The 12415-nt window shown below is 35.5% G+C and overlaps 1 protein-coding gene across 3 annotated transcripts; it reads right to left on the reverse strand.

Moving 5' to 3' along the window:
* Positions 1–561: 561 nt before the first annotated feature.
* LOC127795231 (general transcription and DNA repair factor IIH subunit TFB2) lies at positions 562–11854 on the reverse strand. 3 transcript variants are annotated; one of them, XM_052326772.1, is made up of 15 exons: positions 11558–11854; positions 11212–11379; positions 9249–9317; positions 8684–8777; positions 8397–8497; positions 8264–8309; positions 8122–8181; positions 6378–6446; positions 6028–6111; positions 5838–5921; positions 3990–4075; positions 3015–3105; positions 1582–1662; positions 1246–1320; positions 562–1142 (listed from the first exon to the last, which is right to left on the reverse strand). In XM_052326772.1, exons 1-15 carry the CDS (start codon positions 11668–11670, stop codon positions 1005–1007), a joined length of 1359 nt encoding a protein of 452 aa, XP_052182732.1. In that variant the 5' UTR covers positions 11671–11854; the 3' UTR covers positions 562–1004. The 3 variants fall into 3 exon arrangements, with proteins under 3 accessions (XP_052182732.1, XP_052182733.1, XP_052182735.1); XM_052326773.1 differs by lacking the exon at positions 1246–1320; XM_052326775.1 differs by lacking the exons at positions 562–1142; positions 1246–1320; positions 1582–1662 and adding an exon at positions 1669–2247.
* Between the last annotated feature and the right edge of the window lie 561 nt (positions 11855–12415).

Here is a 12415-nt window from a genome sequence, read left to right on the forward strand (position 1 = left end):
TCAAAAAAGGTACATAAACTGATAGTGTGGTAAGGTCAAAATATTTAAATAAAAAGGTAGATTTATAAAATGAATTGGTATCAAAACTGGTACTGGTAAAGTAATGCAAACGAATTTTCTATTTGAAACATGATTAGTTTTTGTAATTTCCACTCAGTCACCCTTTTCATGCATCTTATTTATTGATTTACTTGTTATTGACAATTGATTAGTGAATATAATGGGAAAAAAAAATATAATAAAAAATAAGATGATTGAAAAATAGTCTTAATGGTAGATAAGACATAATTGCAAAACTAATGCTATAATGCTAATTATTGTCTTTTAGGTTGTAATAAATATTACTTAATTTTAGACGAGATATTTCATAATCAAGCAAGCTTAAAAAAACAGTTTGAAAATAAATTTCCATTTTAACCATATTACAAAAAATTATTGAAGATTTAAAATTTATATAACTAATAAAACACTTAAAACTCGTGATTAGTATTGTTTGTAGTTAATAATTAATTATTAGATAACGAGACAAACATGTAATAATAATTCTAAACAGAAATCTCCTTTTTTAGATATAATTACTTTACTCATTCACCTGCAATTTTCAATAGTCAACAGTCATTGCAAGTTCTCATGCCAATCGGAGTTGATGCCCTACCCTACTGAATCAATGATCTTTTTATAAACACTTTTTGACAAGTTTAAATCAATAATAATATCTATAAATTAAGCAAGCTGAAGCTGCTGCTGCTGAATCTTCCAGACAAAACAAATTTTGTACACAAAAGGCATTCTAGTGGGAATTTGTTTGAGCCAAATGAGAAACAGCCTCTTCACATTAAATAATAAACCAAACAGAACCCCTATTTTCAGATCCTGAATGACCTTCAACCTCTATGCTTCTCTTCTTCTTCCTTTCTGCATTTTCCTCTCCCCCCTTCCCTTCCTCTCTAGAGATCAGAAACTGAACTTCCCCAAGTATGCCAGATTCCAGAAAGAATCCGAATCTACTGCCTCTGACTGCGCAGAAACTCTCGCATGTGCATGTGCATCTCTGCCTTCACTACCAGGCGCATCTTTTTCGGGTCTTCCCACAAACAACCTCCATATTCCCGAGCAAAATCACACGCGGCCTCGAAAACTTCCTGCAAAATAATGAAACGAACCGGGAGATGGCAAGATGGGATTATCCAGGAATAGGTCAGGTGTGCTGATATGATTGTAAGTTAGGATTAGTTCGATTTTTACCCTAGAGGGGAACTCATCGTAGAGATGAGCTGGTGTCATCTCAACTCTATTCATATCTGATTCCCACAACCTCATCTGCAGAAGAAAAAAAATATATATATATATTGTGTTTTACAGCATTGTCAAGCAGATTTAGATGTAAATCACTTGGGACTGGACTTGTTATCATTTACAACCAAGCTACGTCCACCAAAGAACTTGATGGTTAAGAAATGGGGGATGATCCAATTTACTTTTCATTGGGATTGGGAAGTGTCAAATACTAAACATTAAATTTGGTCTCCACCGAGAGTGCTTAGGCTTGTAAATGTATCTGAACAATGAGAAAAATCCAACCTGATCAGTGACATTTTCTGGTACGGTGGGAATCCTCTCTGCAACTCGAGGATGTGCATTCTGCTGAAGAAAAGAAATTATCTGCAAATGCAGAGGCTCAAAATTCAATAAAGCAAATTACACTGTAAATAGAAGAAACGGAAAACAGAAGGAAAAATTACATGCCATATCATTGAGGTTTAGGATAACTGCAACAACTACCCCTGATATTTGAGAAAATACAGCAAATACCTTGATGTTTAATGTGCCATGCTGCAATTTTCCCCCTGTAGTTAGCCCCAATTAAACATTATCAAATTACCAAAATACCCTTATATTTAAAAACTTTCTCCTCTTTTCCCATTTTTCTCTCTTCCTAAGCTCTTTTTTCTTTCCTGTGTTTCTCTATCTTGAGATTACTGCCTTGCGCGGTCTCCCACTGCTTGTACCCTCAATTTCGGCAGAAGAGGTAAATCGCAAGTGGAGATTTTGCCTCACTACGCAGGGTAAAAAATTGAACCCACAACTTACTGGAGCAAATCTCAACTTATCTGTTTCTCTATTTTGTCTGGCAGTGGAGTTGGTTCACGGCAACAACAGAGGCACTGCTCTCTTTCTCTCTCTCAACCCAGTGGTCGCTGACTGCCAACAACCATGGGATGTTTCTTCTTCTTCTTTTTTACTTTTCTAAAATCAGAGGAGAGAGGAGTGAGAAAGGGAGGAAATAGGAGATAGAATGAAAGGGTAAAATGGTCCAATTTTATCCCTTTATTTAACTACTAAGGATGTTATTGCTCTTTCCAAAATGCGGAGGATGGTTATTGCAATTTTCCCAAAACAAAATTACCCCTCTATTGCTCTTGTAGGAATCATTAAGAATCACCTTTCTTTATGCTTCCAATAATATAGACCTTGGGAGAACATAGCACAGACAAGATGAATATATAAAGCTGATTTGGTAAACAAAGCCAAAGTGTCCAGATACTGATAAAAGCAGAATAGATGGCCTTGCACACCATCTATAAATCCATTATCCACGGTCAACATTACTGTTGCCCATGTCATGCAAACTCAAAAGTATCATTTGTTATTTTTAACACTGCCTAATAACATCATTAGATGATAACTTTCAAATCAATTGTGGGAATTATGATAAGCAACAAACACATTTTCAACCTAGTATGAGTCAATATTTAGAGGCCCCTTGAAATCTTACAGTGGCAAAAGTCCATGCCAGATAAGCAATTTACCTAATAACAAAGAAACAGAATATAGCAATCAAACTCCTTCAAAGACACAATAGTGAATGACCAAGTTGACTAAATTTCCCTTACCCCCCCCAAAAAAAAGGACCAAGTTGACCATCCTGTTAACTGCAAAACTCTGAGCTACAGTACCATGTGAAGATACAATCATTCCTAAAAGTTACAGATATCAAGCAATTGATATTTTACCTGCTCTGCCATAATGCCATTTTCAAAAGCAGTATACAAGCTTTCTTTTGTAATTCCAGAAACAATAAGATTTGGAAGCTGATATTCTACCCTGCATTTTCAGTATTGAAAGTGAGCCCTTCATCAATGAATGACAAATATATGAACAGTAAATATAAACTATGAGATATAAACCCTTCATCAATAAGGTAAAAAAATAGAATATAACTTAGAGGCAACAACTTCCTAATTCAAGCTGGTAAGAGGAAATTATTAACCCTGGTATTCCATTAATCAGATAGCATAAATATATCAAAAGAAAAGACTCTTGTTTCAATTCTTTATTATTAGAAGTCCAGTTTCCGCAGAAGATTTTTGAGCAACCAGGGATTGCACTCAAATATCTGCAGAGATGCTCTGGTCTTTCATAAAGTCATCTATTTTGAAAATCCAGTGTGGGGCCAGGCAGGATAATTGGAGGGTCTCAGCAGGTCTCTGGGAAAGTCTTCCCTATAGAAAAGAGGGAGGGGCTAGCCAAATGGAGTCCCACTGCTTTGGCATTATTTTTTGCGGTGATGGTGGTGTGTGTTTAGGGGGGTGTTAATTTTGGGGGGTCAGCGCTCCTGCCAGAATCTGGTTATGGTGATGGATAGTTAAATTAGCTGCAGGTGCTGAGATCTCTACTCCTAGAGACTTTTCACAGAAGGGAGCAGAGCACCAAAATCCTGTCTGAAGTCTTCTTAGATTCCAGACTGGCCATATGGAGGGAATGGGGAGCCATGGCGGAAGTAATCCCATTCTGAAGAGGAAGAAACATTCAGGCCAGTGCTAGTTAATGAACTAATTCAACATGTCCAACAAGAAGCATCATAATGTCTGCAATAATCTCATAAAGTACCAACCTACTGCATTCAAAAGTTCAAATGGTATAGTTAAAAAGAAGACATGTCTTGTAGCAGAGCACTGAATGTACTCAAAAGCAAATTTCTGCAATACCTTGCGAAGAGGCGCAAAATCTCGCAATGTAGTTTAGATGATGAGTATGCATACATGCGAAAGTTTGTTTCGACAACAATAAAGCCCTGGAGAACAAAAAGAAGAAGAAATAGCAATAACAGTTAGCAGATTTTGCTATCAAACTGTCCACATTTTTATTTTGTATTCATAAAACCCCAGAAAAAATATAATACATTCAGAAAGTATCCTCTATAAGTAAATATATATATATATATATATATATATAAAACGGTAGCACATCAACAGATAGATCAAAGCACCAAGTTGCATTCAGCTTGGCAAATTGAGGGAAAAATAAACAGCTCCAACTAATTCAAATTACTTTCGAAACCCTGAGGAAAAAAAATGCAGCCAATCCATTACATGTCAATATATCACATAGTGATGTAACAGAAAACTTAAATAGCCATTTCCCAGAGTCAGCCAAAAGGGATTTTTTTCTACGTTTTGCCCTATCAAGGTACTAAATACATCATCTCTTACTATGTTGTCCCAGCCCAACTTAATTTGCTTAAAATATTTTGTGCACAGTAATACATTAGGCTTTCTGACACTGCTTTGTGTCCTGCACAAGTGCACATACCAAATTTTTATGTTCCACCTGTCCCCAAAAGCATTTGAAAAGAAATTCAAACAAAAGAACATTAATCATGCTGCAATGAAGCCAGAAGTCATGATATGGATAGACAATGTAAAGACCATAAGGAATTTAATAAAGACCATACTAAACAATGCACATAGCTTTTCTCATATTCATTTTTCCTTAGTTTATGTATACTAGCAAAATATCAACTTCCTCGAAGCTCTAGAAAATCATGCTAAGAGAAACACCATTAGCAATACCACTCTCCTTTTTGTAATGAATAACAAAGGTTTATTAAAGGGAGAGGGGCAGAGAAGAGAAGGGGGATGAAGGCAATTTCAGTTCAAGGTACCAAATACACCCAGCATACACCACAACTCGAGGGGCGAGGAAGCTATAAGAATCCTATTATGCAACATATTGTAGATCTCAACACGAAACATGAGGGAAGGAATGCTCTGGTAACAGTCTCTAAATTAGACCTAACTCGTAAAGTCCACTATCCTTGTGTATGATGCTTCAGCTATGAAGGGTAAGATATTCAAAACTTTATCCTAGTATTCAGATAGGACAGTCCATGTATTTAACTTGTAATGCTCATGAAGACAAAAAACGAGTCTTATATTCCAAAACCAGGAACTTGTAAAAACAAATACTAGTTTGCTTGCAATAAGTTACTTCAAAATCAATATATTAAAATGCATGAACCAAAGGTAGTCGTCATATGGGTTGTGTGCCATAGGGAGGAGGGGCATTTATTGTTTGCTCATTCTATGGCATTCAGTACTCATGATCATACACAAAACCTCCCCCTTGAAAGCCCCTTTGGAGACCAAGTGCTCTCCTTGGGGCAGGCCTTCTTTGTTTGGACTGCCTCTCTTTATTCAAGTTCTTGACAACCTGTGCAAGGAGGGACAAATAGTGGTGGACTGGTGCTTTAAGCAAACCAGTGAGACTGTTAACCAGTTGCTTTTCATTCTCTTGTGGTCAGGGGGGATTCAAAGTCTTATTTAATAATAAAACTTCAACAAAATGCCATAACAGTATTATTAATTGTTCCCAAAGAAAAACCAGCTATCAATTACATTAGGCACAAAATACATAAAAAAAACTTATGAGTAATATTCAAGTGATGACATTTCATTCCTCTCTAAGAAAGAAAAATAATAACTTCCAATAAGGTACTAGAGGTTTAAATCATCAATTGCATTACTTGAGAACAATTTAAATAACAAATACGACACCTGTTTCCGTGATGATGAATCCGATAAGCTAATTGACAGATTGGTAGCTAACTTAGTAGGAATAAACCAACTTTCTTTCCTACCCTGGTAAAACAAGAATAGTAAGGGACTGAAGGAAAGGGCATAGTATTAACCATAATAAGGAGAAAAAATAAAACATGTTATATACGAAGAATATGTAGATATTCACCTGCTGGAGCTTGACCAACCCCAAGTCTGCTAGGTCTTTTATAACACTCTTCTGAATGTCAGTCAATGTATTGATGTTATATGCCTACACATGAAGGAGACAGTTGAACACCTGAATTAAAGGTTGAATCATAACACCACCTTGCAAAAGTAGTTTTCAAGTCTCAATGTGAAGCATATAAAATCTGTTTGAGACAATTATTCATCCAACAGATGACAATTTTTAGGAAGGGGAAAGATCATGAACCAATAAAGTGCAACATTATTTAACCGAGCTTAAAATTGTTGATAAGGAGAAGCCTTAATTAACTAACAAAGAAAGTGAAACAAAAAACTGCACGAATGTAATACCTGGCCTGTAACATGGAAACTAAGCTCAAGCAGAAATGAAATCAAATCTGCTGAATCCAAGCCACGTTCCTTCAAGAAAATTGAGGTAGCCAAATTGTTGGTCAACATTCAATTACTAAGCAAGGTTATAACACAAATCAGTGACAATAGGCAAGGTTGCTAAGAATAGAAAACAATTGTCCATGTTATAGAGCCAGACTGGCATGGGATTTACTATTAGTCTGCTCAACTAGTTACTACTGACAGAATTCTAACAGCCCATTTGGTATGCAGATTATAAGGTGGTAATACCACCTAAAGGAGTAATACTTTGTTTGGTACAAAACATAAAACGGGATTACCTCATCAAAGGATAAAATAATCCCAACAGTGGGATAAACTAATATCACATTCCGCCCCCCCCTGCAGTACTGTAAAATCTGGGGGAGGTGGGATTAGAACATCTCTCTCACTCTCACTCTCACCGCAAGCCTTAGTTGCTCACTGCCACTGCCACCTCATGTTGCTGCCACTGTCATTGCTCACTGCCACCACCTCGTCATCACCATTGTCGCTTGCTGCCACCATGTTCTACTCTGTTCGAACCAATTTCTGTTCCAACCTCACCGATCTGGATTTCCAATTTGATTTCCATCCCATTTTAAACCAGATTTTTTATTTCCAATTTGATGTCCATATCTTCTTAATTTTTGTTCAGAATTATATTTCTAAACATATTTTTGTAATCAAAAATATATTTTATGCAATTTTAAAATATATTTTCCATAATAGAGTATATTTGGGCAAAAAGGAAAATTGGTCATTTGACAATTAATGACCAGTAATAGCTCATTCAGAATTTAGCATAGAATAGTTATAACTTCAGTTAATACCTCCTCTACCAAACATGGGACAGTATAATTTAGTCTCATCATTATTTTATCCCATCGTTAACTTTATCCCATCAAAATTCAATCTAGATACCAAATGGGCCATAATAGAATATTTATTGTCACAGAATTTTAATAAAAGAATTATTGTAACAAAATTCTAACAGAAGAATTACTTTTGTTGAGGCATTGCATAAACAGTTACAAGTAGATTTCTCTGTCAACTAGAAATTAATGTCACAGAAGAATGGCAACCATGATCAATGCCAATAAAAAAATTCTAAAACAATTTCAGAAACATTTAAAGAACCACTATTAGTACATTCAAATGATGCAGATACAGATCATTTCTTCTTCTTCTTTTCTTTTCCTTTTTTTTTTTTAAGATTGTCTTACTTCCATGATTTGAAGGTTAGGCTTGGTACAAAAATAAGGTTGCTCGGTTGTGACCTGAAGGTCACAAGGTCAAGACAGGAAACAGCCTCATTTCTAAGTAAGGGTAAGGTTGCATAACATTGACCTTCACCAGAGCCAATAATGCAGGAGCCTTGTGCACTAGGTACACCTTGTCTTAGTTCCATGATTTCTCAAACTTATAAAAAATAATGAAAAGATAAATGATAAATACAAAAATAAATTGAAAGTTTGAAATTTTCCAACAATATATCGATGGATTATCTGCCCCCAAATATAGCATAACCTAACAAGTAGTATCACTTAGAAATTCATATTATAAAGCTCACACTTGGATTTCAAAATTCAGGGATTAGTGCTATTGTGTACCTCACTATGTCAAACTCATCATTAAACTTCTTTACAATATTCTAGACAAAAAAATCATGAGATTTTTTAAACATAATAAACTTGTACGATACCTCAGAATTTGAAATATATTCCCTGATGATGTACCAAAGTTGTGCATTCGTATCCATCAACTGTAATTAACAAATGTAAGCATAGTTTCTAGTAACAACCTGCATAAAAAGTGCAACTGCAAAATGACTATTGACAGCATACCAGGAATTGGAAACCACTTTCAGTTAATTTTGGAGCTTCTTTGTCCCTGTAGAGAAAAACATGTCATGAAATACTGTGCCCTCATCCACAATTACAAATCAAAAGGTAAAGTTTTTATGAAAGTGAAAAGGACCTTTGACTCAGAAGGCCTCGCTGGAATATTTTCATCATAGAAGAGCTGAAGTTTGTCGTCCTTTCAGCTTGGCTGGAGCTTATAAGATGCAGCAAGAAACACTGATGTATCACAATTGTAAGTCATGAGAAAAGGGCCAAACTATCAGGAAACTGCACAATACCAGTTATTGAAACTATGTCATCTCATGACAGATGTGTCATGGTAAGTTGGAACTTACCACCTTTCTAACTTAATCGACCATAGACATGAGACAGAGAACATACATGCAAGGATCAAGTTCATACCTCCCACTGTTCAGCAGCATAAGCCTCTAAATCCTCCAACCTTGGGAGTCTCACTGTGACATTGGCAGGCATAGGTTCCCTTGGTAAAACTCCACTGCAGTATGCAATAAGGTTACCATGCATGCTAAGTAAAACACTATGCATATATTGCGGAACAGATCATTTATAACAATAGTACAAGAAAAAGATTACTAGGAGTAGATCACGGTTTCAGGTTGCAGTGTGAAAGTACCTCACAAGCAATTTACTTCAGACTTCAGCTGTTAACAATAAACTCAAGGAAATATATACAGTTTGGGTTTTTTTTTTTTTTTTTTTTTTTGGGGGGGGGGGGGGTGTTCTTTTGACGAACACAAAACTTAAAAAGACCAAAATGAAATAGTAATACCAAGTAAAATAGTTAAAAATTTGGGTCATCATAAATTTTTTAAACAAACAGTCATCTCATTCTCAACCCAAAACAAAGGTAAACAAGCTTACGTTTATAACTGCACACACAATAAACACAACATGTACAGCTAACACACAAAAGAATGACAACCACAAACCTCAATCTAAAGCTTACCCATGTACTATATGCTTTCGAAGGTTAATCTGAAATGTTTGGTTTAATCTATAAGTAGTTTCCTTTTTCCTGCAACAGAATACAAAGAATTTCAGCATCTATGCAAGCAGTATGTTAAATTTTTCAAAATGAATATTATAATTAAGCTGCTATGGTCATCAAAGGACAGCAAAATTTTCCAAGAATCAAAGCATAGTTAATTCTGAAGTCATAGACAGAAACAAATAAATCCAAATGATAAGGACTTGAGTTATGTTAATTGTTGAACTATTTTATGATGTAAACTTTACGTGGAAATACTCCTGATAATGAAAATGAATTTTTATCCATGTATAAATGACTATCCTTAACTCTAACTGTGGCAATCCTCTTAACACCCAGTGTCAAGGCATTGGTTCTTATCATAGCTAGTCCCAAGCTCAGTTAAAGGTAATCCTCTTAACTTCATGTGGAAATACTCCTGATAATTTTTCTCCATGTACAAATGACCATTCTTGGGTCCACCTAAGGATTTAGTAATCCTCTTAAGACTTCTAGTGTTAAAGGCATTGGTTATTATCACAGCTAGTCCCAAGCTCAGTTAAAGGAGAAGATTGTGTTTGGTAGCTCACAACCAGAGGCAAAATCATCACATCTTCTTATCATGAATTTTAGACAAAGACATTATTGATGACAATGACAAGCTAAAATCCGTGTAGCCAACACCACCAAGTGGGATTAAGGCTTGGCAAGTTTCCAAAGAGAAACAACAAATCATATTTGAACTATAGAATTGAACAAGCAAAATGAACCTTTTGAGAAAGAACTGCCCTTGTTAACATGGAACCTCACTAGTAACACAGAAGTTAATGATGAATGTCTCCACCACATAATTTTCTAAGAAGATATTATAAGTTGGAGTAGGAAAGTAATTTGAAGCAGAACTGCCACTTTCAATAGAGAAATTCATCAAGATATCTTGGCCAAGCAAACAGTTGACGCAGAGAATGATTAGATTATAATTCTTAGGGACCCTTTCCCCTTTGACAAAATGTCCCTTGAGGATCCAAATAAGGTTCACCTTATTTCCAAGACTTCTTTTTCCTTGAAATGTTCTTAGCCCATGTTTTTCCTTCCTCTTCACCAGTGGAAATGAAGATGCCATGCCTCATGGAGACGAGCTTTCTTCATTAAGCTGTCATATGGGCTGAAAACTCCTCAGAGTGTTCAAGGAACACGTCTAGAAGCAGCAAGTTATGTCTGAATCAGTGAACATAGGCAACACATTATGAATCCAATTCAGACGCAAGGTTACTTCCATATCCCTTGGAAAGACTGGACCAAATAGGCAATATGTCATGATTCACAAATGGACCCCATTGTTCTTCCCATCAGAATAAATTTCTACTGTACTTGGCTCTCAGAAACTCATATTAAACTTCTCAACCAAAAGGTACTCATGCATCCTTGGTGGGTTTAGCCATCAAGCCCAAAAAAACCCCCACCATGCATCTATGAGATTGTAGAAACTGCAATCATAAAACCAAGAAGTGCCTCCAACCCATCATGCATCAGAAGATAATGAAATTAGTTTCTTTGGCTTGTGGGTGTGAGCCTACCTTTGTAACAAAAATGGGCACAAACCAATCTAGTATATTTAAAATCCATTTAGCTATTTCACATTTAACCCTCCAAACAACGTATAGATAGGAATACATAAGACCAGCCACTTAATGATGCATAAATTTACACTGCATATTACTTTTCTTATTGGTGATGATCTTAAACACTAGGATCGGCCTACCTTTATATTATTTTTCACTGAACTCTGAGACTGAAACCTGGATTCATAAGTAAAGAATTTTTTATTCTTAACGGTTGGTGATTGATCGAGAAAAGAAAAAATTCTCTAGTATTAGCAGAGGGTATTCAAACAGCCATCAGTAATTAGTACTGCCAGCAAAGGAGAAAGGGCATCGTGTACCTGTCAACAGTTTCAGTTAATATTCTCAACTGAATCAATCTATCAATGGCTACTTTATGTTTAGAGAATCCATCAGCAAGCACCCACTCTTCCATCGACTTGGCTGATACAGGCACATCAATGTACAACAATTGCAGCACATATTTCTTGGCTAACGGTGGCAAAGATCTGAGCAAAACAGAAGACAGAAGATAAAACTCTGGCAACTCTTTGGAACTAACTGAGTAATTAACTAAATTAAAACTAATAGCATTATAAGAACCTTAATTCATCTATATGAAAACCCTCGACACCTGCTTGAAACTTGACCCTAAGAAAATAATTATTGACAGAGAGAGTGGGAGACCTGAGAATGGCCTCACAAATAAAGGCGTTGTCGTAGAGCTTGTCGAGCTTCATGGCAGGCAGCGAGGCCACCATGTCCATGAAGTTCTTCGCGATGATCTTCACTTGAGGCATTTTTCTGCGAAATAGGCGTTTTACGAAGATGGAGCAAACTAATGGGATCAGAAACAGCAATCAAAACCTCTCAGAAATGCCTTCATCAAAGACGAAAAGAAACTGATTCCGACCCCCATCTCTGATTGTGTATGGGGGTATCCATGCCTATTCCGAACTCTCAACTGTAATAGTCTGCCATTTGTAGGAATTAGGAAAGGGGGTTTTATTCAGTGAACAATAATGATTTTTTTTAAGGTAAAAGGGGTTAAATCGGGGTTAGATGAACTTTAATAGGGTTAGATAAATTAAATCAATTTTAATAAAATCATAAAAAATATATCTAAAAAAATGTTATTTAAACATTTAAAGTACCAATTTAGTTGGGGATATAGAATTATTTGACAAGAATAGTTGAGCAATATTGTCAAAAAAAAAAAAAAAACGACAAAATATATTATTCAAGAAAAATATATTTTTAAAATTTTTAATATAAAGTATATGACATAAAATTGACAAATAATTACTCATATTTGAAAGCATAACTTGACTATGATTCTCAAAGCAGTGGCTGAATGAGGCCTTTTGTATTCAGCCTCATAAATCAGATGAAAATTTTGTCAAACATATTAGTATTCAACTTAAATATTTTTTTCCAAGATTTAACAAAACCTTAATTATTCATTAAACCAGCATAATTATCGTCTTTTGATTAAGATATATTTTTATTTCATCTATTGTTCACAATCTTTTCAAACAAGAACCA

This window comes from Diospyros lotus, chromosome 2, assembly GCF_014633365.1.
Source record: "Diospyros lotus cultivar Yz01 chromosome 2, ASM1463336v1, whole genome shotgun sequence".
In the NCBI taxonomy this organism is placed as follows: domain Eukaryota; kingdom Viridiplantae; phylum Streptophyta; class Magnoliopsida; order Ericales; family Ebenaceae; genus Diospyros; species Diospyros lotus.

Excerpts from the sequence above, each read along its gene's own strand:
- LOC127795231 (XM_052326772.1), bottom strand. The coding sequence starts at position 11,670 with ATGCCTCAAGTGAAGATCATCGCGAAGAACTTCATGGACATGGTGGCC. Across the intron at positions 8,778-9,248 it reads CGAAAGCATATAGTACATGG|TGGAGTTTTACCAAGGGAAC; the intron begins GTAAGCTTTAGA and ends TGCATACTGCAG. Across the intron at positions 1,663-3,014 it reads ATGGCATTATGGCAGAGCAG|ATAATTTCTTTTCTTCAGCA; the intron begins GTAAAATATCAA and ends CTGCATTTGCAG.